The sequence below is a fragment of the Alligator sinensis genome, unplaced genomic scaffold, assembly GCF_000455745.1.
Source record: "Alligator sinensis unplaced genomic scaffold, ASM45574v1 scaffold453_1, whole genome shotgun sequence".
NCBI lineage: Eukaryota > Metazoa > Chordata > Crocodylia > Alligatoridae > Alligator > Alligator sinensis.
In genome coordinates this window covers 370,973-396,694 of record NW_005842485.1, presented here as the reverse complement: position 1 = coordinate 396,694, position 25,722 = coordinate 370,973, and the positions used below count along the sequence as shown (strand labels likewise).

Below are 25,722 nucleotides of genomic sequence, written 5' to 3'. Positions count from 1 at the left end.
AGCTACTTCAGCATTTGCTTGCATTCACTTAACTAAAAATTGAGTAAGAACAGAAGAGACAAAGGAAGGAGTAGGTGAGAGAGGATTATAGGTGAGAACAGTTGTAATAAGATGGCTAAAGATGGCTTATGGTGCATTTAGTTGTTTTATGCCAGTTCGAGCTGGTTTAGGATACACTATAGCTTAAAAAGAGAATACAAATAAGCATCTGGATACCAGTTAGTAGGAACATCTCTATATCTGTTATCTTTATTTAGGAAGCTGCTGAAATTAGGCCAGGTAACAGAGTATAACAATCTGGGTTCACCTGAGAAACCTGGCTCTTCAGCTTTAACCTATGGTTCTTGCTGAAGAGCCCATTTGCAAATGAACTGAGATAAGCAAGTTTGAAGATGACACCAAACTGGGGGGAGTAGTGGATACGCTGGAGGGTAAGGCTAGAGACCTCAACAAATTAAAGGACTGGACAAAAAGAAATATCATGAGGTTCAATAAGGACAAGTGCAAAGTCTTGCACTTAGGATGGAACAATCCCATGCACCAAGGGAAGTTTAGGTTGGATATTAGGAAAAACTTTCTCACTAGGAGAGTAGTGAAGCACTGGAACAGGTCACCTAGAGAGCTGGTGGCATCTCCATCCTTGGATGTTTTTAAGGCCCAACTCAACAAAACCCTGGCTGGTGTGATCTAGTTGGGGGTGGTCCTACTTTGAGCAAGGGGTCGGACTGGATGACCTCCTAAGGTCCCTTCCAACCCACATTTTCTATGATTTCATGATTCCAAGTGCTTTTTTGAAAACTTAATTTTAAACGTAAGTAAGAAGTTCCTTTCCCCTACCAGGCTGCCCACCTCTCCAGGGCTTTTTAAGACTTTAGGGCTTGGAGAGTTTAAGAGTACTGTCTTTCAAACGTTAATGATATGGTTATTTCTTTAGATGAATATGCATTTTAACACTTGTAATTGCTGGCTTGATGTGCCTCACCTCCACTGTTTGGTCATTTACATTCTTATCTGAATTTCATGATTACATGTATTAATAAAATGTATTTGCATGTATGTTTGGAAATATTATTTTTGGCAGGACTGGCATTGTAAGCCTGTTTTGGTTCTCTTCATGCTTCTGGGGGTCAACAACAGGGACTAGTTAAGAGGCATTTTGGTTCCCTTCTATAACCTACGGAGACTGTTTGTGATGCAGTATTGTCCAGGAGCACACTGCCCCAGCACAGAGCTCAGGGAAGCCAGGGTCTGTGGGACTGGGCAGTCACCTCTCCATTGCTGCCCACAGCAGCTCTCTCTAACGGGCTGCTGGGTCACAGTTGAGGGAGAAAATGAGACCCTTCAATTAGTCCTTGTTCAGCTGCCCCTGCTCAGGCATCTGTTAGTCATTCCCTCTTCCAAATTTTAGAGCTGCGCCCTTGCAAAGCCCCAAGGGAGTCCTGGAATTGGGATTTTGTCCTGAATTTGAAACACTGGTCAAAAGATAGCCCATTACTTGGCCACTTTGGTCCCAGTACCACCCCTTACTGGCCTAAGTTTCATGGCCATACTGGTTCCAGTTACCCAGCCATCCTGGATAACAGTACTCTGCCATACTGGTCTCAGTTCTGTAGCCACACTGGTCCCAGTACCTTCTATATTGGCCCAAGACCTCAGCCATACAGGCCCCACTTCCCTGACCACACTGGAAACAGTACCCTTCCTTCATGGTTCCAGTTTCCCAGCAATACTGGTCCCAGTTACCCAGCCGTAGTGGTACCAGAACCCTTCTCCTAGTGGTACTAGTTATCTGTCCATACTAGTTCCAGCTTGCCAGCCATACTGATACCAACACCCCACTTTATTCATCCCAGTTCTCCAGTGGTCCTTTTTCCAATTCCCCAGCCATAGTGGTACCATTTCCCTGGCCATTCTGGCCCCAGTCCTCCCCCACCTGACTCCCCAGCCATACTGGTCTGTTTTCCAGCCTCCCCCGCAGAGCTCTATGAGACGAACCACCAACCAAACACCATTGGAAAGGAGAAGCACTTTAACGGCCTCAGAGCTCTCCTGCCCCATGCCCTCAGCCCCCAGTCCTAGATCCAGGACTCTATGGCAAGGAGGAAAATACACCAGGACAGTTTTTGACAGTGCTGCATTGGGGTTTGCCTAAACACAGCAAGGAAGGCAGAAGCATCCTACTGGCTTCCAATGGGATACTCCTGGGGTGGCCTGCCAGTGCCGCTTGTAGGAGGGAAGGGCAGCTGCAGATAGAGGGACCAGGAGGAGCAGACCTGGTGCTGTAGTCCCAGGTGCTGTAGTCCCATCTCCAAGAGATGGAGATGGGGCAGAGCTGTGGGTCTTCATTAGAGCCTAAGATACAGATTCCTGAAACCATTCAGAAGCTTGAAGCTGGGAGGGTGCCAAAACCACACTAGGATGCAGGAGGCCTCGGAGTGTTTTCCCTTTTGGGATGCCAGAAGCCTGAAGAACCAAGAGGAGGCCCTTCCCTGCCAAGTTGGAGCTGCTGAAGAGGAGGAATTTCCTCTATAGTCTTGCCATGCTGTTCAAATTCACCACCACCCCTAAGAGATGCTGGAGAGAAGAGACTTAGGGGTTGGGAGAGGGGAATGAGTCCTTGCAGGTGTCTCCCTCCAGGAGCTGAGGAGCAGCATGGGGAAGGCCAGGCAGCATGGATCAGGAACGACTCTGGCCCTGGAAGTAATCCAGGCATTTTTCCTGTGAGATCTGGAAGTGAAGGGAGTGATTAGTGAGCACCTGGGGAGTCTGAGACATGAACCTCCCCAGACCAGCTGAGACATAACCTAGTGGGGACCTCAGGGGCAGCTATGGGAGGCCTCAAGGGAACTCAAGGTCCCCAAACAGCATCTGAGCTCCTAACTCCATAGTACATGAACAGCTAAGAGCATCGATCTCAGGAGGAGACGATGGTGCAGGTGCTCCTACCATCAGGGGACGGGGAGGGCCAAGAACCCACCCAGAGCAGAGTCCTGGGTCTGGAAGTCCCTGTGGCACAAAGATCCCAGGGTTCCCCAACTAAACAGCTTCCTCTCACCTGGTGACAATGAAGACCCTTCCTACATCTTAAGAGATGTCACGCGGGGGATGTGGAAGGGACAGGTCTCCTCCGAGCCAGTAGAGCTGGAGACAGGGAGGAAGAAAATGAAAGAAGCCAACATTACTCCTGCTCATGCCTCTCTTGCTGTCACCAGCTGGGGAGGATGAGCCACAGTCCTGATCCCAGCGCACAAGGCACTGGCTGCTTACATGAGCCGGTTCCGGATGGGGCGGAAGTACTTGGTGAGCTTGATGGCGAAGAGGATGCTGGGGATGAGGAAGAAGGTGCAGGCACCCAAGCTGAACCAGAAGGCATTCTGGAATGACATGGCATGTCCCCTCACTGGCTCTGTCCAGCAGGGATGGCCCCTCCAGTGCTCGAGAGAAGTCAGGAGCAGGCTGATGATGGGGGCACTTGGAGTCCAAGACTAATGCCCCAGTATGGAGCAAGAGCACCTGGCTTGTGGTTACTGCTTTATGCTGCAGGCAGGCAGCAAAGAGCTGGGACTTAGTGGTCCGTAACTCACCTCACTGGTTGGCACTGGTTGATGTACAGTTGAATAGCCCTAAGACCAGCCAGTCCAGGGCAACATGGACATGCATGCGTGTATACATGCACACACACATACACACATGCATGCACACACTGTTTCTCTAGCAGGCCCTCTCTGGACCTCCCACTGCATGACTGGGGAGCTGTGAATGCCCTGCACCCAGCCACCAGGCAGCCCCCTACCCTGCCTTCTTCCCATCCTGCTCAAGCAGAGAGGCAGGGAGGGCCCCTTGCATGGGGTATACACATTTCTTGGCCTCGCTGTATCTGTCCTGCTCTGACCTTTCTCTGTGGAGGCTGCAGGCACCTCAGGCTGCTCACATGAGATGCGGGAGCCTCATTTATTCCCTCTTGCTAGAGGCTAGTGAGGTGATAATGGAGCAGGAGCCCGAACGCTGAACGGCTGGCGTACTGCAGCCTCTATGGGCTGACCGGGGGAAGCGAAGTCACAGGGGAGAGGGCAGGGCCTTCTGGTCCCTGCTGCCAACACTGTGTGTTACCTCACCCCTGTATAACGCAGTGGGCATTAGCAGGCCCAGGGACTGGGAGACAAGATGCCAATACCCCTGGGGCCTGGGGTTGGTATTGTGCCTGGGGCCATGGCCTTGCTACCGTTCTCTTAGCCAAAGTTGAGCTAGCTCAGGTACCTTCACACATGCTGAATGCACACATGTCTCTATGGAGCCTGGGAGCTGCCCATGCAGTGCCTGCAACAGGTTCCTAGAGGAAGGCAGGCAGGCAGGAGAGCTACTTCCCCACAGGGCCTGGCCTGTTGTCCTTACCCAGGGGTCTGCAATGCGGTCGCACAGGATCACCCGGCCGTTATCCATAGCAGTGGAAAAGGGCTGACAGGAAGCCACCTCCTTAGTAAGCTGGAAGAGAAGAGCAGGCAGGAAACTTATCTACAAAGGGGCCTGCATGGGGACAGCTGTAGTCCCAAACCTAGTCCTCCCAGTACCCAGCATCTGAGCTGCCTTTGGTCCAGTATCTCCCAAGAGGTCCCAAGAGCTGCTGGCTGCAGGCACTTTCTCTGTCACTACCCCCCCTCCGGTCCTAGCAGGGGCTTTCAAAGAAGGATCCATTGTTATTTCATTCCGCCTTTCAAAAACAGGTTGCATGTTTTATTCAGGGGCAGATTGTATGTGAGAAAGTATGGTATTATCATGTCTATTTGAAGCTGGGTAAACTGAGACATGGAGCAAAGGAGCAAGCCCTTCCCTCAAGATCACAGAGGAGAGCCCAGGTCTTAGTCAGGGTCAAACCCAGGTCTTCAGCAGCCTGGTGCAGTGCTTCAACCACAAAACCAACCCAGCACCTACATTTCCACTCTCTTCTATGCAGCCCCATAGCACTGGCAGCACTTTAAGCTATGAGTGCCCCTGGGAGCTTTAGCTCTCATTTCTGCTCTGCTAGTTCTTCTGCCGACATCACTACCTACCGTGCGCCTCACCCACTGCAGGTATTGGGTGAAATACCCCACCTCTTTTTTCGTGAAGCAGCTGATCTCCTGCAGAAAGAGACAACAGCCTGAGATACACAGGAGAGTTTCCAGAGGGGTGTCAGACTCATGGTAGACAGCCTTGCATACTGTTGGCTGCATCTCAGCCAGGCATTTGGTTTGCAGGGTAGCTATACAGATCCTGGCAGGTTATGATGCTGTAGAGCACACTGGAGAGGTCTGCCATGGTCCCCTCCTCACTCACCTGTTTCAGGATCCTGTGAGCTTGTCTAGGCAAGGTAGTCTCCACAGAGGCAATCTCAGCCATTGTCCATCTCATGCGTTCCTGGTGAGAAAAAGAAGCATAAGGAAGCACAGGGGAGATGAACAGGACTGAGAGCTGGGATGGCTGAGATGAGCATTGTGGGGTGCTCTGGGAGCAGGGTGGAGCCGGGGGAACAATGCACTTCATTATGGGCATGTGAGCAAAGGTGATAATTTTCCCTCCCCAATCTTCACAGCAGCCCTGAGTAAGCAGAAAGGGTCCCTATTTCCATGCATTCACCCAAGAGTAGGCCCCAGAGGTCAGAATTGCACCCTATTTTGCCATGTGACCCCACTGCTTGGCTGCCCCACTCTTAGCTCATCCAAAGAGAGTTGGAAGCTGACAGCCCAGAGGCATTGGACACCTCTGTGGAAATCACCACGTGCTCTCCTCATCAGTCGCACCATCCCAAGAAGGAGGTTGCTGCCTGGTTGCGTTGGTAATGGAGCATGGAAGCCCTCGTGCCTCCTTCCCCTGACATTCAGGGCATGGTGATCTGTGCCTGTTCAGTACACCCAGCAGGAGAGTGGCTGACAGGTCAGGCCAGCACTGCTCAACCTAGGTAGCAATAGTCCACTCCCTGAGGTCTGTCTATGGGGTCTTATGGCAACAGTACCTGTAGGTGTGCTGCAATCTCAGATAAGAACTGGACGCTCTCATTCAGCTGCACCTGAAAAACCAAGGGGAAGTGACATTTGTAGCTCAGATGTGGCCCTGTGTCTTTTGCCCCTTGCACGCTCACACATATACCACAACAATGAACGTTCCCTTCAATTTATCTCTAGAGCTATGATCAAAGGGGCCTCAAAGGTTAGCCATGCTACCCTTCAGTCTCCTCTTCAAATACTGCAAATGAGTACTCAAAGGGCATAAATGAAAGCCCCTCTTGGTGCCCACAACCACTAATGGTCTATTGCCCATCTTAGGGACCTCAGCAAGAAGTGTTTAACTGAAGCTAGACCTCAGCACCCCAGCCCTTGGAGCACAGCATGGACCCATCACCTTTGAGGTTCAAGGTACACCCCTGTCCAGCACACACTCACCACAAGGGCCTCCTGGGTGCGCACAGAAGAGTTCTGAATTTGCCACAGGGCCTGGGATTCATCTGCCAGCTGTCCTGCTACCGTGCTGTTTTTCTGTAGGGGGGACACCAGAACGACCAGAGTCAAGGATGGCTCTTCTGATCCCAGAAACTGCTGGGCTCAAGGGAGCTGCCTCTCTGGGTAGGAGCAGGCAAAGCATGTGTCTCTTCTCCATTTCTGATCTCTCCTCCCACCCAGTTCCCAGTCAAGGACACATCTGTCTTTCAGCCTCACTTGGCTCCATGCTCACCTGAAGCTTTTGGAGGCCCTCCAGACTGACAGCTAGGCCTTCCAGGCTTGTCTTCACTATAGGGTTCTGCATCTGAAGGAAGCAGCCAGCAGCATCATTAGTTAGTGGTGCACACAGTCCACCAAGAAAAGGATGGGCTCAGTTCAGGGAGAGAAGGTCAGGGGGGCTGTGCACAGGGTACAGACATGTCAGTCTGGGCAAGAAGCATTGAGACTGGAGCCTGCTAAGACCTGCTGGAGCCAGACTATTGGCCAAGTCTTGACTAATGCACAAGAAAGGCTTTTAAAGCATCTGGAAATCCCACTCATGCAAACAGACATGCAGCTGCAGCCCATGAAAGGGTAAAAAACATGGCATGTACATACTCTCCCAGACACCAGAAAGCAACCAGCAGCTTGGCATGGACTGTATCAGGTTTTGGCACCTTAGCCTGGCACGCCTCACCTCTGCCCAGAATGCAGGGTAGTTGATGCGGTCGATCCCACTCCGGGCAAAGGTCTCTAGGTCCCGTCTCCCGACACTGTTTAGGATGTGGATTTCTCCAAAGTGGGTGCTGAAATTGCTGAGAAGTTTCTCAAACTCTGTGGTGTACTGGGGATTAAGGTAAGGCATCACCACCAGACTCATGGATGCTGCTGTTTGTTAGGACCTCGACCCAAAGCTCTTTGCAGACCTGGACTTTGGACTGAGCCTTGGTTCATTCCAGGTGGGGTGACCACCACATGCTGTGACCTCAGTCTGCTCCAACCCAACATAACAAACCAGGGAGAGCAGCACAGCAACTCAAAGAAGTGGGCTCCATCCTACAACAGTAACCCCAATAGAGGTCAATTTGTGCACCTCATCCTATAAAAGCAGGAGAGCATGACTTCAACACATATAGGATGCTTCACACAGCATCCTATATATCCTTCCCTGGTAGAGGCATCTCTGCTGCAGATCCCCTTCCTTCACACACAGACCAGCTGTTCTTCATTCAGCATTATGGGAGCATTATGCAGCACCCTACAGAAATGCTGACAATGAAACTCAGTGGAGAGGGGATGTTTTGCTATTGCAAGGAATTTCTATAGGAAGCCATTGTCTTGGCCTGGGACTGAAACAGGACTTCCAGAACTGAAGCTGTAAGCTGTCAGACCAGAGGAGGCAAGGCCATGGAGCTGGAATACACATCCTCTGCAGCTCACGGACAGAGGGAGACCTTTAAGAGGCACTGATCAATGAGTTCCACAAGCATAAGGATTTTTCCTCCACTCTTTAGTTTGTCCTGTCCTTTAGCTGTTATCCTTGTGGCAATGAGTGACCTATCACCCATCCAAGTTCCCTTCCCACCCCAGCCAAGGGAGCTCTCTCCTGACCAGCAATGACATCCAGTTATGAAAGCCCAGACTGGGTAAGAAGAGGCAATGGGGAAGATTCACCCCTCATGTTGTAAGACAAGGCTGTGTCCCTTGGATCCAGTCCTCTCCCTTGGAAAAGCCCTCAACCCAATGGACATAAAGACTTTATCTTCACTTGGGTTGGTTCCTCTATGGAATACAGGGGTCTTACCAGGGACCAGGGGCTTTGGTGAACTGAAGAGACATGGACATCTAATTCCCATCCTCTTTTATCCATGTATGCTTAGGGCAGCCCAGGACTGAAGAGGGCAGGCCCTGTGCCCTCAGGGCAGGGGGTGGTGTCTCCTCACCTTGGCAAGTCTTAGGTGATCATCAAGATTGTAGGTGTCATTATGCTCCAGGATTTCCCAGAGGCCCATACCCTTCTTACACTCCCTGTAACAGAGAAGTGGGGAAGGGAAACAAGGCAAAGGGGAGAGGTAAGATCAGGCCCCCATGCAGCCTTTCCCAAGAAGTCCTGCCTGCTGCAATCCTGTGCTATGGCTGGTCTCTTGCTGGCTAAGATCGAGAGTAGGGAGTATCTGAAGCCCCAGGCTTAAGTGTCTGGGAAGGAGGATGCTTGCCTGTAGTATCAGGGGGCATCTGAACCCCAAGACCTCCAGGCTTGGGTTATGAAAGCCCAGACTGGGTAAGAAGAGGCAATGGGGAAGATTCACCCCTCATGTTGTAAGACAAGGCTGTGTCCCTTGGATCCAGTCCTCTCCCTTGGAAAAGCCCTCAACCCAATGGACATAAAGACTTTATCTTCACTTGGGTTGGTTCCTCTATGGAATACAGGGGTCTTACCAGGGACCAGGGGCTTTGGTGAACTGAAGAGACATGGACATCTAATTCCCATCCTCTTTTATCCATGTATGCTTAGGGCAGCCCAGGACTGAAGAGGGCAGGCCCTGTGCCCTCAGGGCAGGGGGTGGTGTCTCCTCACCTTGGCAAGTCTTAGGTGATCATCAAGATTGTAGGTGTCATTATGCTCCAGGATTTCCCAGAGGCCCATACCCTTCTTACACTCCCTGTAACAGAGAAGTGGGGAAGGGAAACAAGGCAAAGGGGAGAGGTAAGATCAGGCCCCCATGCAGCCTTTCCCAAGAAGTCCTGCCTGCTGCAATCCTGTGCTATGGCTGGTCTCTTGCTGGCTAAGATCGAGAGTAGGGAGTATCTGAAGCCCCAGGCTTAAGTGTCTGGGAAGGAGGATGCTTGCCTGTAGTATCAGGGGGCATCTGAACCCCAAGACCTCCAGGCTTGGGCCTGCACATAGGATGCCTGCCAGTGGATTTAGGAGTAACTGAAGTCCTAAGGTGATAGGTCTGAGATGGAGGATGCTCACCGGTTGTAGGGCCAAACATGGTGTTTAGAATGATTGAGATCTGCTCAATTAATACGATTTGGAACTGATTTGGCTAATTTGACCTGGAACATGAAATATATAAATAAATTAAAAAAACCACAAAAAAATAAAGATCCTGTGCCGTGGTTGGCACTCCACAGGACCTTGACCAGGCCGCTGCTTCCCCTCACTCATCCCTAGTGTCTCTCATCCCACTCAGCAATAAGCTCTCCCAGACAGCGCCACGGTATGATACTCACTGGTAAGTGAAGGTCAAGTTTAGTCTCCTATTCAAGCCCAGCTGCTGGGTGATGTTCATGGATGGAGGCAGGTTCCCAGGTGTGTCCATAAACTGTTCAGCAAGAAAAAACTCTCAAAAACTACACTGAGAAAATGAGACACACTCCTCACATTCATAGATGGAGAGAGCAGGGGGTGATCGAGCAAGAGGGGGCCCAGCTATGTTGGTGTCACTAGTATTCAGGGAAGGAAAAAGAGAGAGAGGAAAAGGAGTGAGGGTCTATGCGAGGGAACTGGCTGGCACAGAGGCTAAAATCAGCCTCAGCATCAGACAAAACGTCACCAGAGGGCTCTGGGAAGCTGAAGGTGTTCCCACCCTGCATACGAGGAACGGACCAGGAGTCTCATGGGTACACGGTACAGCCAAGCACTGCAACGTGGGCACACTACAGCCATAAAGCTACTTTCTAAGACAGACAGTAACACCGCACCCTAGGAATGCCACAACCATAGCACTACACCCACCCAGGTACACTGTGGTGCTACATGCTGGAGTATTGTCCCTAGTTCTGCCTTAACACTAGCCTCTCACCTGAGAGCTGACCGTCCCTTCAGGGCAGGGGTCAGCAACATTTTTGGGTGGAGTGCCAAAAACACCTGCAATCTTGACTTGTAAGATATAGACATGCCAGGGGTGGATGGTGGGAGAGTCACAAGGGGCCCAATCCTTGTCATGGCAGAGTAGCCCCGGTCCCTTCCCTGCCATCTGCCCCAAGGCGCACGTGCCAAGCAAAAACCCTTTGCGTGCCATGCTTTTGCACCCGTGCCGGAGATCGTCTCCCCCTGCTTTAGGGTTCCCTGAATGCATGATGCTATCTTATATGACTGATGCACTTCAGAGATACAGCACCAGAGATACAGGTACTGGAGAACTCTGCCTGTCATTGATTTCCCAGCTTTCTGGCTGTTCCAAATTTTTTTTAAAAATCAGCCAACCATAACGTAAGAAAATAATTGTTTCCTCTTGAGCAAAATGTTACAATCCCTTTTGCAGAGTCTGAAAACATTTTTTTTTTTTTTTTTTGGTAAACAAAACTTCAGTAGCTTCTAAAATGAAATGTCCTTTCACATTTTGCCATGGTTCATTTCAGGGCTTTCTTTTCCCTGCCCCCTGCAAAATGCAACAATGTAGCAAAATCAATGCAAATTTGTGATGCTGTTTGGTCAATCATATTCTATGTTATCCAGCCAAAAATGTTTCATCTAAGAATTAGTTGCAGGAGGGGTCTGGACTAGGTGCATCCTCTGTAGGTCCCTCCCAGCCCTACCATTGTATGATTTTATGAACACATTTGCCCAGCTCTAATGCACTTCAGGCTCATTGCTGCCCTGGAATCTCTCCATCTGCTCTTCCCCACCATGGCATGAGGCCCAGTTCCCTCTACTCCTCTCGACATCAGTGTGAAAGGCTCAGTCTTTGGGCATGAAAAGGAGCGTTGCTAACTATTTTGCAGTCCCAGTCTTGGATCTCACTTGTCCCCCTAGGCCAGACAAAGCTATTAGTACCTCTCTCCATTTGCAAACTTCAGCTGGCTGAAGCAAAGGCAGAGGGAGAGTTGTGGTGACAACTGCCTTCCAAATTGGGATCAAGTGTTAATCGTCATTTGATGAGGTTTAATTAATTCACTGGCATGGCCTGCATGCCCAGAGGTGAAGGAATTCAAGGGGCTGACTCCAGCATAATTGTATTGTTCCACACTGTGCAACAAGCATGTTATTAAATTACACACAGGAAAGGGCAGAATTGCGTTTGGTGACAGGTTTAATCATTGCACTGCAGGGCCACTGTGGACCTGGAGCCATATTTATCCCTGGTGTAACTACATGGAAGTTATGGGAAAATGACTGGATCTGTTCCCCTCTGGCTCATTGTACACACAGTCCATGAGCTGGGTTAAAGGTGAGCAGGTGTCTTTTCCAGTGTGTCACATCACACAAGACATTCGCTCAACCATTTACAAGATAGTATTCACATGCACCATGCCAATGCCGACTAGACCCAGCCAGGGCTCACCACAGTAATAATGATCAGGCTGTTAGAGAACCAGAGTACTGATGATGAAACAAGAGACTTTCTAGGGTGATTGGGTAGTTGCTGCTTGCTTGCAGGTTGCAACATGTTGAGCACACTGGTCATGTCTTGAGTCACACTGATTTTCATGTATGCACAGGCTTGAAGTCCAGCGGAGGGCAACAAAAATGGTTCAGGGGCTGGAGAACATGACTTCTGAGGAGAGGCTGAGGGAACTGGGCTTATTTAGTTTGAAGAGGAGAAGACTGAGAGGGGATTTAATAGCAGCCTTCAATTCCCTGAAGGGTGGCTCCAAAGAGGATGGAGCTGGACTGTTCTCAGTGACTACAGATGACAGAACAAGGAGCAATGGTTTCAAGTTGCAGCAAGGGAGGTTTAGGTTGGATATTAGGAAAAACTATCTCACTAGGAAGGAGGTGAAGCACTGGAGCAGGTTACCTGGAGAGGTGGTAGACTCTCCACCTTGGAGGTTTTTAAGGCCCGGCTCAACAAAGCTTGAGCTGGGATGATCTAGTTGCTTTGAGCAGGGGGTGGACTAGATGACCTCCTGAGGTCCAATGTTCCCTCTAAGGTTTAGCGATCTGTGAGCAATCCTGGCTGGGAGTGCACAGGTATCTCAGTGTGCCCGCCCCTTCCCTCCCCACTCCTGCAGCAGCCTGTGGCCAGGTTGGGGTGGGTGGCAAGCAGCTGGATGTGAAGCTGGCGGTGGCGGCGGTGGAGGGAGCATTGGCACCCCCTTGCTACGGCACTGGGCACCCCCCCTCAGGCTGGCACCCAGGGACCATGGCCCCCTACTGCCCCTGCCCCCCTCTGCCGGTACACCACTGTGTGCACAGCATTAAAAAGTTATTGCGCAGCAGGATTTCCTCTTGTGCGCAGCCATGCATGCACGCAGCTTAGCGGGAACGCTGTTGAGGTCCCTTCCAACCCTCATGTTCTATGATTCTATGAATCTCTCATTTGACCCAACTCTCGCACTCATCTCTAACCCCACAACTCCTCTACCTACCAGGAAACTGTATCAGAACCTGATCAGCCAGACATTTATGTCCCTCTGATGCAGGGAGAATGAAGGGTCCATATGGCAAGGGAGAATGAAGGCCAAGGTGCAATGAATGCATTCATGAGATCAAACAAATGATGGCAGCACTGTTCACTGCAAAGTGTGAGAGACAGAGCTGACTGCATGTGTGACGGGGTTGGCAGGCATGCACCCTGTAGGTGTGGTAGGGGGACATATGTGTGAGACAGACTGTGCAGCAGGTGCATAAGGAGTGTACCGGTCAGTGTGCAAAGGGGTGACCACATGTGTGTAGATGGTATGTGCATAGTAATTGGCATAGTCTGTGCCAGGTGAGGAGTTCATGGATGATGGGTATGTGCAGCAGGTCATGTGTACACACAGGAATTGGCACTGTCTGTGCATGGCAATGACTGTGCCATGAGGTCAGTGGGTGTGTACAGCAGGGCATTGTGGGTGCAAACAGTGATCAGCGCAGTCTGTGTGAGGCACAGAGCATGCATGTCTATTCAGCTTCGCATTAGTTAACAATGCTGAGGCACAAGACCAAGCTGGTTCTTCTGCAGCCAGCGCTTATCCTGGCTTGAGCCTGTGTCCTGCCAAACAAACAGAGCCAGGACCTACCTTGTAAATCTCCTGATTAGCCCAGTTCTTACACACCAGTGTCTGGACATTTCCCCCAATGAAGAAGGTGGCAAAAACCAAGAGAATCAGCAGCCAGGAGAAGAAGAAGCTTAAGCTGACGCCACTGGAATAGACAGGAGAGAAGTTGCATTACAGAGCAGCCTGGCTGGCAGTGAATGTGCTGGAACAAGCAGGGCGTGGGCATGTTGGAAGCTGCCCTGCTCCTCTTCCTAGCCCCAGGCATCTGCACACAATTCTCCACAGCTGCACGGGACCCTCCCAGAGCAAGACCTCACCTGTACCATGAGGCTCTGACACAGGCAGGCTGAGCAGGCTAGAATCCACTCTGGCTCCGTGAGAATGCCCCGGGGACCAGGCCACACCAGATACAGCTGCTGTGAAGCAAGTGGAGGCCCTTGCTGGGAGGAAATGCAAGGGACAGGAATGCAGGCTCCTGCTCAAAGCTCCCCAGGCATAGCAGGAAAGAGCAGCACCTCCCAGCATCTGCAGGGGCCTCTGCAGGGGAGAAGCTGATGGAGAGCTGAACCATGCCGCTTTGCTGGGTCCCACCATTTCCATACTGCAGCATGCACAAGTTGTGGAAGTTTCTCTGAGAAGGGCACTCTCCCCTCCCTTCAGAGCACAATCCATGCAGGAAACATACACTACAGCCATTGGTTTATAGATTAGAAGGCCAGAAGGATCCATCATGATCATCAGATCTGACCTGTTGCAGAACACAGCCCAGAGGATCCCACCCAGGAGCCCTGAGCTGCTGTTGCAGCTATAGTGCATCTTGTAGAAAGAAACTCAGTTTGAGTGAACAGCTGCAAAGGAGGGAATTGCAGAAGCACGGAGCTGGAGGAGACCTCAAGAGCCATCTTCTCCAACTGCCCGTACAAACTTCCCAAGAAATACAAGAAGGACCCTTGTTAACTCAACCACTTTAACAGGATGCTTGCTGTGAGCCCATGGAGTATCTATACCAATCATATTAAGTAAAGACCTGCCAGGTCCATCTCCGATAGTGCTGAGTTATAACCACCTCATGTAAAACACACCTAATAATTCAGGAACCATCTCAGACCATGCAGGATGGTGCTAGAGGTCTGTGAGGACTCAAGATGCTAAAGTCACCTGCAAATGGATGACTAAAGCCCAGAGGAAACACCAGTAGGAGATGAGATTGGCTTTCTGCCATCTCCATGGATGGAAGAGTGCTAAGAAGCACCAGGCCTTAGTGCATGACAAAAGAAAAGCCCAGCCACGGAAGCCCCCTTGTTCCCAGTTCCTTCCCTCCCATCCAGGCTTGCTGTGTACCCCTAAGTGCCACATCATCATGGAGAAGTTCCCAGCTGGCAGAATAAGGATGGATTTTGGTCATAGAGCCATGTGCTCTAGATGTGCTCAAGAAACCATCTGTCCCGTCGCCTCTGTAAATGACCCCAGTATGCCTCTGCCCCACCTAGCATAGTACCATCCACTTACACCATCAGGACCGTGGCCCCGGCTTCTCCCTTGCTTTCATAGTCACTTGGATCATCCCGCACAGCCAGCCCGTAGGCTCCGAGGGCCAGCCCCAAGAAGTTACAGATGACGACTATAAGGACTACAGAGCACAGAGCAATGCCTCCAATCCACCTGGTGAGAGAAGAGGGGCTCAGATGTGGTGAAAGAGCATGCCATACACCCTTGTTCCTCTTTTGAACCTAAGGAATGAGGAAAGTTTGAAACATCACCTGCCATAATTGAAAATCAGTCCCAAACTCTCCCTTGAGTATAACCTCAGCCAGTCACTGAGGCCTCAGTCCCAGCTAGTGGAGTCTATGGGGAGACCTGAAACCCACCATCCTGTGGGCTTCTCTGTAGAAGCACCTTGTCCTGGTGTGATACACTCTGTAGGCCCTTACACAGATGGGTAGTGGCAGCGTCTGTATGACATCAATCTCTATTAGCTGCCCCCATGGAAATACATCTTAAACTCACATGGTAGAGGCTTGTGATAAGGAGCTGAAGGTCCCAGACTCAAGGCCTGCTGATATAGGTGAAAGCTAAAAGGCCAGAACTTCTTAGCTAGAGGCTAAATAGGCTACAACTTTTTTACTTAGAAAAGACAGGCTTGAAGGGGGGCACGATAGCAGCTAGCAAAACAATAAAATGTGCAGAGAAAGTAAATTGGGACTTGTTAATTATTGGGTGAGTCTACATGAGATACTTTAAGGTGCATTAACGTAAATTTAAGGTGCATTAGGGCACACATCTATACATGCACACCCTTAATGTGCTTTAAAAATGGAGATTTGGGGGCTAATTGCACCTACATTCGATACGTGCAAATGCAGGTGTCTACACGTGCAGGGTCCTGCTTCTGGGGTTCAGGGAGCTAATTCTGAGTTTGCTTACTCCAGAATGAATTGGGAGTCACTTCATGGATGTCAGTGGGGTTATGGCAGGGGTGGGCAATTATCTTACCTGTACTTCTCATAATGTTTGATCTCCTTAAGGTAAGGCCGACTGCCATTCTCCATCCTTGCAAGGGCATTGGCCACAAGCTGTGTATGGTTTGAGATTGAGAAGTTGTCTGCCAAGGCCTGGACCTCCTCCACAACTCTGACTACCTCATACTGTAGGTCTGCAAGTTGAGAGGAGAGATGTAGAAAAGGATGAGTAGGCAGGCCAGGCACTGGGACACAGATGGTGTGAGGTAACCATTGGTGCTTTCTGGCCATCCCAAGGGGAAGGTTCATAAAAGCCCATCTAGGTAATATATCCCTGCTCTGCTCAGGACACACCATCTCACCTGATGGGGCCCAAGTTTAGGTGATTAAGGGCCCTCAGTATAAGGCCTGTCTTCACTGGGCACACTGAAGGCCTGATCTCTAGTAAGACTCTTGGACCCAGCACACCTACAGGCTGGGCATCGCTAACCTGACCAGCACTACAAATGAAAGGGATCTGGGGGTAACAATAGACCCCAGCAAGAATATGAGCTGGCAATGTGACACAGTAGCCGCTAGGGCCAATAAAACTCTGGCATGCATCAATCGATGCATCTCCAGTAAATCCAAAGAAGTGATTCTCCTGCTTTATTCAACATTGGTGCAGCTGCAGCCGGGGTATTGCATCCAGTTCTGGGCGCCGCACTTCAACAAGGATGGGCTAAAGCTCAAGAGGGTCCAGAGAAGGGCCACCCGTATGATCAGGGACTTGCAAGGCAAGCCATATGAGGAGAGGCTGAGGGATCTCGGACTCTTCAGCCTAAGAAAAGAAGGCTGAGAGGGGACCTGATTGCAGCTTACCACTATATCAGAGATGCATATCAGGGGCTGGGTGAACAACTGTTCACCAGGGCACTCTGGGGGAAAACTAGAAACAACAGCCACAAACTCCTGGAAGATAGTTTCAGGCTGAGCATTAGGAAAAACTTCTTTACAACTAGGGTGTCCAGACTATAGAACAAGCTCCCCCCAGAGATGGTGCAATCATCTACTCTAGAGGTCTTCAAGAGAAGACTGGACGGTCACCTGGCTGGGGTCGTCTGACCCCAGATGCCTTTCCTGCTCATGCAGGGGGCTGGACCCGATGATCCTTTGGGGTCCCTTCCAGCCCTATGATTCTATGACCTTAATGCACTAGAAGCAATAAAGGGTTGCATCTCAAAGGCTGAGCTTTAACTGAATCATATACCTCCCTACCTGTGCTTTAGTGACTTTAAGCATTTCCATTGTTCGCTCCAATTTTCAAGGCATTATGATGCCTTTATAAAGATTTGATTGTTTCTTGCAGTTCCATTGCATACAAATAGGTCAGCTTGCCAGTGCCTGGGTGGTGCAAACCACAAAGTAAACAGCAGCAAAAGTAACCCCTACAGGGGAGAGCACAACCTATGCATACCCTATCAGCCTGCACTTATTGGGGGAACCAAATGGCTGCGACCTCAGCTGAGAGGTCTTTTTCTTAGACATTTAAAGGGGTAGATCTCACAGTTTCATAAGCCAGGGTTTGAAACTGCAATGCCCCATCCATCATGAAAGGGCTCTGCTCACCGTGCACAACCATTGCCATCTTTTCAACAGCAACATCTGGGATCATGTTGAAGGTGGTGTTGGCCTAGAAGAGAAGATACAGATGTTGAAACCTGACAGTCAAATCAGCCTCCCCTTCGCCAAATCAGCTGCTGGCCTTTTCAGTCACCTACCTGGTAAATCATGTCTGGGAAGTTGCCTTTGGGGAGACCATGCAGGGTCTTCAAAACATGTTCCCCTGAAGGAACCTGTAGAAAGGAACCATCAGTCCATAAGCAAAGTGAAATCCTCTCTCTAGTGGTAGAAGTGGCTACTACAGCTAAGCCAGCATTTCTGTAGCCATAGCAGAGACGTGGTGCAGGCTGACATGCTTAATCCCACCTCCCCAGACCCCTTCTATTGCCAGAGCTGTATCCACACCCGGGGTTTTGCTGACATAGCTATGTTGGTTTCAGGGTCTAATCTTCTGGCTCCCCTCCACTAATCAGACCAGACCTGAACAGCAATGCTGAGAGATACTCAACACTACGTGGACACAAAGCCATTCAAGTAGCAAGACCAAATCTCCCTCTGACTCAGGAGGAAGAGGCTAGCAGGGATCCTTGCCCTCTTGGACCAGAAGCAACCTGCCTCCCTCCTCCGCAAGGCCACTCCCCTTGCTATAATTAGCTCCCAGCTCCAAGTGCTTGGCTGTCTCCAGCAAACTGCCACAGGACGTGCAGCGGGGATCATCCAGAAGGGAGACGAGGCTCTTCTTGTGGTCTCTCAGCCTGGGTGCCAGCATGCCTTGGTACAGGGTCAGTGTCCAGATGGTCTTATTGAGAATCTGTAAATGGTGCAGCGAGTTCTGTAGGTCTTAAAGAGAAAGCCCAAGGCTAGTGCCAGTGCTCTGTGCCACTGCAGCAGCTAATGCTATTCTCTCCTCCCCCAGAGCCTCCTGAAAGTCCAAAGAAAGCCCTCAGAATGTGGGTTAGGGATGAAGATAGCTCCCTCCCTCTATGAGGAAGAAAGAGGAGCTGGTGGCCCTGCAAAAGGGACCTCTGTGGGGTAGAGAGGCATGGAGATGCCTATCCTAGGAGATCTCTGGTGACACCTCCTTTCTTTTCTGGAGGACAATTCTGTTGCCACCAGAGAAGGCCAGCCACCACCTTACCTTCTGCCCTGCCCTTCAAGGCTTCCAGCGTGGAGTACACCTGGTCCTTCAGCTGTGAATGGATGGTGAGGCCGATGTTCCAGCCAACAGCTGAAAGGGACCAGAAACCCCTATCAGCTGCTGCCTCTGGAAATCATGGAACTGATCCTGCTCTCTACACCTGGTACAGAGCCTCACCCACTCAGGGAGCTGGGATACAGGCTGCGGGCACTTGGTGCACAAATCGGTTGTGCCAATGGTGAGGTCTGAAGGGAAGTATCTCCTTGCAAAGCCAAGAATAGCACACTCTGAGAATCCAGCCAAGTGAGATGGGAGTTAAAGGCCTGATTCTGGTTCTGTCCAAGCAAATGGGAGCTTCATCAGGACATCAGTGGGAGCAGGGAGCTGAAGGCAAACATGTGTAAGGAGGGAAGGCACAGAAATGCATGGGACTTGAAATGACAATGCAGAGAGGAGAAATACGGACGGCGTTGACAAACAACCATCCTTGCCAGCAGTCCCCATCCCTGGAAATGGGAAATCCACCCTGGTGCAGGAGAGAAAAGGCCCTGGGCCAGGTACTCACTGTTCAAGTCACCAATTATTTGGTCTTTGGGGACTGCAAATTGCTCCACCACCGAATTCATCCCCTGTGAGAGGAAGAGAAGCAGAGAGAGGGCCCATTCAGTGCCAGGGAGGCAGCATCAACACAGGGTGCTACTGAAATGAAAACCCTGCAGCAACATAAAGAACTGTGCAGCTCAGTCAACCCACCCCAAGCTCACTGCATCTGCATCCCAGAGCCCTGGCCCACTTGGGCACCCTGCCTCCCCCCTGTGGCAGGCTGCAGGGTGGCAAGCAGAGCTTGTCAGGAGCCCGGGTAGACCTCAGTCAGGAGGGAGGGAAGGAAACTGCTTTGCAATTAAAATGCATGTTTAATAGTGCTGCAGCCTATCACATGGCTTCCCCCTTGTTTCTGGCCTGGCCCAAGCTTGGAGACATAGGGGCAGGCCACCAGTAGGCAGGGAGTGGAAGTAGGGTGATCATCACCTTTTCCAAATGGAAAGGCGTGACACATGCCCGCCTCTTCCCTACCCCCCTGCAACTCCCTGCATGGCTGGAGAAGAGCCAAATAGAGCAGGGTCTGATGTGGGCTCCCTACTGTGAGCTTGGGGCTCCCCGCCCTGCTGCCTTTCACCCAGGAGCCCTGTGCCAGCTGCATGCCCCATGCTGGCTGCATGCCCCATGCACTGCCCTGGCTGGACAGCATTCCCAGTCCCTGTCCCACTCCCTCTACCACCGTGGTGGCCTCGATCTGCCCCCTCCCCCACATGACTTACCTTCAGGGAGCTGCTCTCCATGATGCCTGGCTGTATTCCCAGCCATATGCATGTGTGTGAGTGCGTACAAGCATGTGGTGCCCCCTGGATCCTGCTCCCGGCAGCGCCAAGCAGCCCCTTGCAGGCTGGAACGCTGCCAGCTTGCAAAGGAAAACCTGCCACTTCCTGCAGTTTTCTGCAGTGAACAGAAAACCCAGATCCCTGCACGATACTGGGAGTCTGAGACAAATGCTGTCTTGGAGTCATGCAGCCCAGGACTGGGACTTGATGTTGCCATTCCAGGACTGTCCCACCCAATTAGGGACAGGTGGTCACCCTAAGTGGAAGCTGTCACTCCATCACACTATGGAGCCCATGTGACTATGAATCACCCCGCAGCCAGCACCCCAACTCCATAGACCATCTGCTACAAGGTCCTTCTATGCTTCTACACTACACAGCACCCCAAACTCCTGGACCATGGCACTGCACAGTCCCTGCCCTTCCCCACACAGCACTCCCCACACCTAATAAGGAAGCTGGTGTCCCTTTACCCAACTGGCCCAGCACACAGCCTGGCTCAGCACTGCCCTGGCACATTGTGAAGGTGATGCGTGTCCTTTCCCATCTCAAGAGACACCATCTGTGGCAGTTGCTGAAGAGGCCCACCTGTCTACTCCCATTACTGCACTGGCTACAAAGAGTCTGGCAGCAGCTTGCTGTGGGGTGAAGTGCTCTGCCCAGGAGAGAGATTTCTCATCCCTCTCCTAAGCAGAGCAGAGAACAACACATCCATGATTGACATCTGGAAGCTGGCATTGTGCTGACAGAGCCTCTGCTCACCTGGCAGGCACTGACATAAAATAGCGCATGTGCAAGAGAGGTGCATGTAAGTTTAGGTGTGTAGGTGCAGGGCTGTCTTGTGTCCACCCACTCACTCAACCCTCTGGAATGTGAGGGCTAGGACACATCCACGTGGTCATTAGTGCATGCACCTCCTTCAGGCATGTATGGATGTGTGCATAAGCACAAGTATATGCATGCCAAGAGGTGGCAACCACACTGCCTGAAGCCCCTGGCTTCTAAATGACATTGAGCTTCTACTGCTAAAAGATGGGCTGTCAGAGCAGGTGGAAACAGGCCCTACAAAATGCCCAGTACCACGTACTCAGCTCCATCCTCATGCATGTGCTGTGCACACCTGAAGGATACACATACTCTAATGCCCTCAGGAGCATGCCCCAGCCCCCAAGGACTGCACCCGTGGGATCTAGCTAACTCTAATTAACTCTCACGTAGATGCAAAACTATGTAGGGATTGAGTGCTGCAGCACAGTAGAAGACCATCAAACCATGTTCACTTATAGGTCTGAGCAGCATTTTGGTGTGAGTCTCTAGAGGTGAGCCAAACACCAGGTTTCTATGACAGCCAGCCCCAGACAGGCAGCACTCCTTCCCAGGCTGCATTCAAAGCCATGCATCTCTCCCCCTCCAGCCTGGGTTCACTGAATGACCTGGAACACAGATCCCTTACAGCAGTCAGCCCAAATGGAAAAGCCGGCTCCTGCTCACCTTGGGGATATCATCAATGTGTTGCCTCAGCATCCGCAGAGTGAATGGCACAACCTGGATGCCGGGCTCCATCTGCTCCTTCACCCTCTGGTTGGTGATGAAAGCACAGGTCACGCTCGTCCTATGGAAGAGGAGCAGAGACAGGTCAGCCAGGCTCAGAGCTCTGTGCTGGCAAAAAAGGACCAGACTTCTCATTCAACACCACCCTCTGACATGACATTGGCTAGAGCCAACATTGTGGCCAGGAGAGGCTCCTTTAGCTCCAGCTCTGGGAGGTCTGGCCCTATATGGGTTTTTGGGCATCTTTGTATACAGCACAGTGCCTTCAAGAGCACGAGAGAAGGATGAAACAAGAGTGCAGCCGGTCATGGTTGCTGGATTGACAGCATGGGGGAATAGGGACTGAAGACCTGGCAGGGCTGGAAATTCAGGGTTTCAGGCCATGATTCTGATTCAGCAAGCCTCCATTTTTGGGAGCCCAACTGGGGACATTTGCAAAACGAAAGAAGCCCCAAATGCGAGCTCTTGCATGTCAAGATCAAACCAGCCCCCAAGTGATGCCCTGTGGTTCCATTTCTCTTCCCAGTTACCCCTTCCTTACCAGGGCATGGCTCCCTCTGCCATTCCCCTCCATCAGCTACGCCCATGCCCAACCACCCATCCCCTTCAGGTCCCTCTCTCATGGCCAGAGCTGCCCCCTCACTCACAGAATGATGATGGAGGTGAGGAGGAGGCCGAGCATGAGGAAGTTGCGCTGGCAGATGAGAGAGTGGCGATAGGCCTTGATTCGGCCCCCGCAGTGCTGGCGCCTCCGCCAGTAGCAGAAGCACAGCCCGATCACCGGCATGGCGAAGAAGAAGAGCACAGCGATCACAGCACAGATGATGTAGCCCATCTCATAGCGCATGACCTAGGTGGGGAGAGCCAGGCCTTCCTTAGGGTGGTATGGGTCATTCACCCAGTCCCAAACCACCCCATCCCTCTGTCTTCCCTTGACTCAAGCCTCACCCCTCTCTCCTCATCTACCCCTTCCCTTGTCCCCATCCCTACATCATTTTCTTTCCTGCCTCATTCTCATCTACATGTCCCCTCAGCCCTTCCCCTCCCCAACTAGATGCACCCACATGCAGCATAGCCCTTTCCCCTGACTCCATATCCTTGGTTTTCCCAGATCCAGCTCACTCACAGCCATGTCTGCCTCATCCACCCAGTACATGGATGTAGGTGGCAGCCACTAGGTCACTGCCCAGGTCTGAGTCCCAGGCTCACAGACCCCTTGAAACACACCCCATCCCATCCCACATTGCCCCTTTGCATCTCACCTCACAGTGCTTCTTAGTCGTCCCTCCATATCCCCAGTGTCTGCTCCTGACCCACTGTCATGCCCATCACACCTTGCCCCATCACCTCTTCCTGTCCCAAACCCTAACCATGTCCCCATGCATATTCCTTCTGGACTCTACCCCTCCTTTACCCTTCCCAGCCCTGCATGGGCTGCCAGGAGATGAGTGCAGCTGGGCCTGTGCCGCTCCAGGTGAGTCCCCAGAGTAGGCATGTGCCCCTCTGTCTGCACCCAAGCTCACCTGAGATGTTCTGACCGAGTCTGGGTCATTCAGGGCTCGTCTGAGCAGCTCTGTGAAATAAAGCCAGTTATTCACAGATCTTCCCAGCACAGCAGTGGACAAACAGGGCAGGAACTCCCACAGGACGTACAGTGTGGCTACACTATGGTCACTATGAAGTGCCTAACTAGCACTTGTGTGGACTGGGTTTAAACTGGCTACTTTTGCTCAGCTTGGGATGCATGACACACCCAAGGAGCAAATTGGAGTAGCACTGGGGCTGATCATTGTAAAGTGAGTTTGGGGATATCAGCATTAACAAAGAGTCCAGAGTCTGCCCCCCATCTAGGAGGCTCATTCACCCAGTGTGGGCAAGGCAGGCCAGTTTCTGTTGCAAACTGCATTTGAGGGTATTACACCCAGCTGCCTGACTGCCCAGTCTGAATCACCAGGCACCCATTTACAGCCTTTAGTGTGAATCTGGAGCAAAGTATGAGCTCATGCCTTTGAACTCATAGCAGGACATCCTACCTCCTCAATGCCTCTATCTCTCTTGAGTGCAGAGCATGGGTACCCTAAGTGCTGGGGCTGGGTCCTATCACCTCTACCCCTATGGAGCCCAAGAGAGGACCTGACCCACTCTAGAGTGGATCCTGGTCTAAGAAGTAAGAAAGACCCCCAAGTTCACATGTTGTCTGCAACTTGGCCCACCGCAGGTCCAAATCACATCCAGGGGACTCTGTGCACAGCTAAAGGGGGCCATGGGGGTGGGCTTGCCAAAAAGATTCAGGAACAGATCTCTATGTGCCCCAATCTGAGCCAGATTTTATGCTGAATTGTCTGGAAAACCCAGGCTTGTTCTGGGTCAGAACCCCACCAATGCTGCCCCTTTCCTCTGGCACCAGGGTTTTCCCAGCTCTCTGGCACCCCACATTTGGCTTACCTGTGGGGAAGGGGTTCTGCTGGACCACATCCAGGTAGTGCCGGACCACACTGTAGAGGGGATCCAGATTGCTTGGGACGCGGTGCAAAGCAGGGACCTGGAGGTCGGCACCTACCTCCACAAACTGGAGGATGATGGGGGGGGTTCCAGCACATTTCTGGGAGTGAACAGGATCCAGCAGAACCAGGACAATCACCAGAGTCAGTGCTAATCCGGAGCTGCAGGCTCCTCCAGGCTGGGAGGCCTGCATCCGTGCAGAATTAGACAAGAGGTGGGATCTGGGAGAGAGCCTGGATTGCAGCTGAGATCCAAGCAGACCCAGCCCTGGGGTTCGGTGTAGTTGCGCCTTGATGCTGCGAGGAAAAAGGGTTCCTTGGATGTGCCCTGAAATCCCCTCAGAGCTCCTGCTTCCAGCGCCCAAAACAGAGCACAAGGAGATACATCCCTGCCTTTTGTGTTCCCCGATCCTCAGCTGATTGTCCCTGCAGCTCAGAAACCCACCCAACTGGTCTGACACCTTCCCACAGGCCCAGGTGCTGCAGCAGCTTGCTTCTCTCTGCCTCTGGGGCTGGGCCAGGGTGGGGCGGAGAGGCGGCGGGGAGGGCCTGCCAGCAGAATCCCAGCCGGTTTCATAACCCTCGCTGCGTGACTGAGTCACCGACCGCTTTAATGCTAGCACGGCTTATCCAGCGAGGGGCCTGGAGTCCCCAGCAGGCCTGAGAGGCAGCGGTGGCTGTGACGTCCAGTCGCTGCCTCAACGGGGACTTCTTTCTCACACAAACCTGCAGCCACAGCTCTTCCCATCCTGCTGTCTGTCATTGATCAGGGCATCACTAAAAGCTCCAAACTAGACTTAGTGGGCACGTCTATGTGTGCAGTGAATGCTATTTGGCTTTACTGGGCAGTAAATTAATTTGCCGCGCAGTAAGCGCCTGCATGTGCAGGTGGTGATGCTTTGTACATATGGCCAGGGGCTCTTATAAGTCCTCTGAGGAGCAGCTGAAAGAGACTTTAGCTCTCATATTCTAGGGGCTATACGCTGGGTGTAAATTAGACCAGCCTCTGGGCTGCTCTAACTTATGCTGAGCTTCCTGTGAGAAGGCTACTGCAGCTATAGCACAGAGCCCTTTGGACGCACCCCTAACGCTGCTTTGAAAACCTCCTGTGCAAAGTCCAGAAAAAGTGCTTTGTTTGAGTTAGAGAAGCTGTTTAAGCAAAGGCTTCCTTAGAAGACTATTGGCACCCTCTTTAAGACCCCTTTCCACTGTCAGAACAGCATAGCAGGCCCAAGCCCCATCAGAAGCAGGGCGAAAATTAGTAATCCGTTCAGCACTTCTTTGGTTCCTCCACACACTGAGCAAAGTCACTCCAGAGACATGGGTATTCCCAAAAGTGTTGGGTCCAGACTATTTTCCACAATACACGGCTGATTTGCAGCATGGAAAGCTCTCTGCAGAAGCTGATGGGGGAAGGAGGAAAACCTGAGGAGAGCAAGGTTTCAGGCCCTACATTGCACCATACATTAGTATCTGCTATTCCCAGAAACTGCCCCAAATGTCTATGTAGAGCAAGCCAGCAGTGAGAGGCGGCCCTCACTGACCCTGTCTCTTAGGGTAAGCAGAGTGCCTCCCACGCAGCCCCCTGGCACTGCGGACAGAGCATGCTGTCCTAATCAGGACACTTTGGCTCCTGCCAAAGAGGAAAGAAGTGAATCTGCTTTTTCTGAACTCGGCAGGTACCCAAGTCTGCCCCTGCACCGTGAG

General features: G+C 51.6%; 1 protein-coding gene across 1 annotated transcript; it reads right to left on the bottom strand.

Moving 5' to 3' along the window:
- Positions 1-2,011: 2,011 nt before the first annotated feature.
- On the bottom strand, positions 2,012-24,432 carry PROM2 (prominin 2). Its single transcript, XM_025212784.1, has 24 exons — positions 23,960-24,432; positions 23,038-23,087; positions 22,162-22,364; positions 21,455-21,575; positions 19,150-19,213; positions 18,585-18,674; positions 18,087-18,286; positions 17,605-17,679; positions 17,453-17,516; positions 15,879-16,038; positions 14,895-15,047; positions 13,407-13,530; positions 9,690-9,781; positions 9,031-9,115; positions 7,150-7,296; positions 6,706-6,777; positions 6,417-6,509; positions 5,990-6,043; positions 5,314-5,394; positions 5,049-5,117; positions 4,393-4,482; positions 3,268-3,374; positions 3,056-3,141; positions 2,012-2,727 (listed from the first exon to the last, which is right to left on the bottom strand). Exons 1-23 carry the CDS (start codon positions 24,207-24,209, stop codon positions 3,078-3,080), a joined length of 2,508 nt encoding a protein of 835 aa, XP_025068569.1. The 5' UTR covers positions 24,210-24,432; the 3' UTR covers positions 2,012-2,727; positions 3,056-3,077.
- Positions 24,433-25,722: the final 1,290 nt, after the last annotated feature.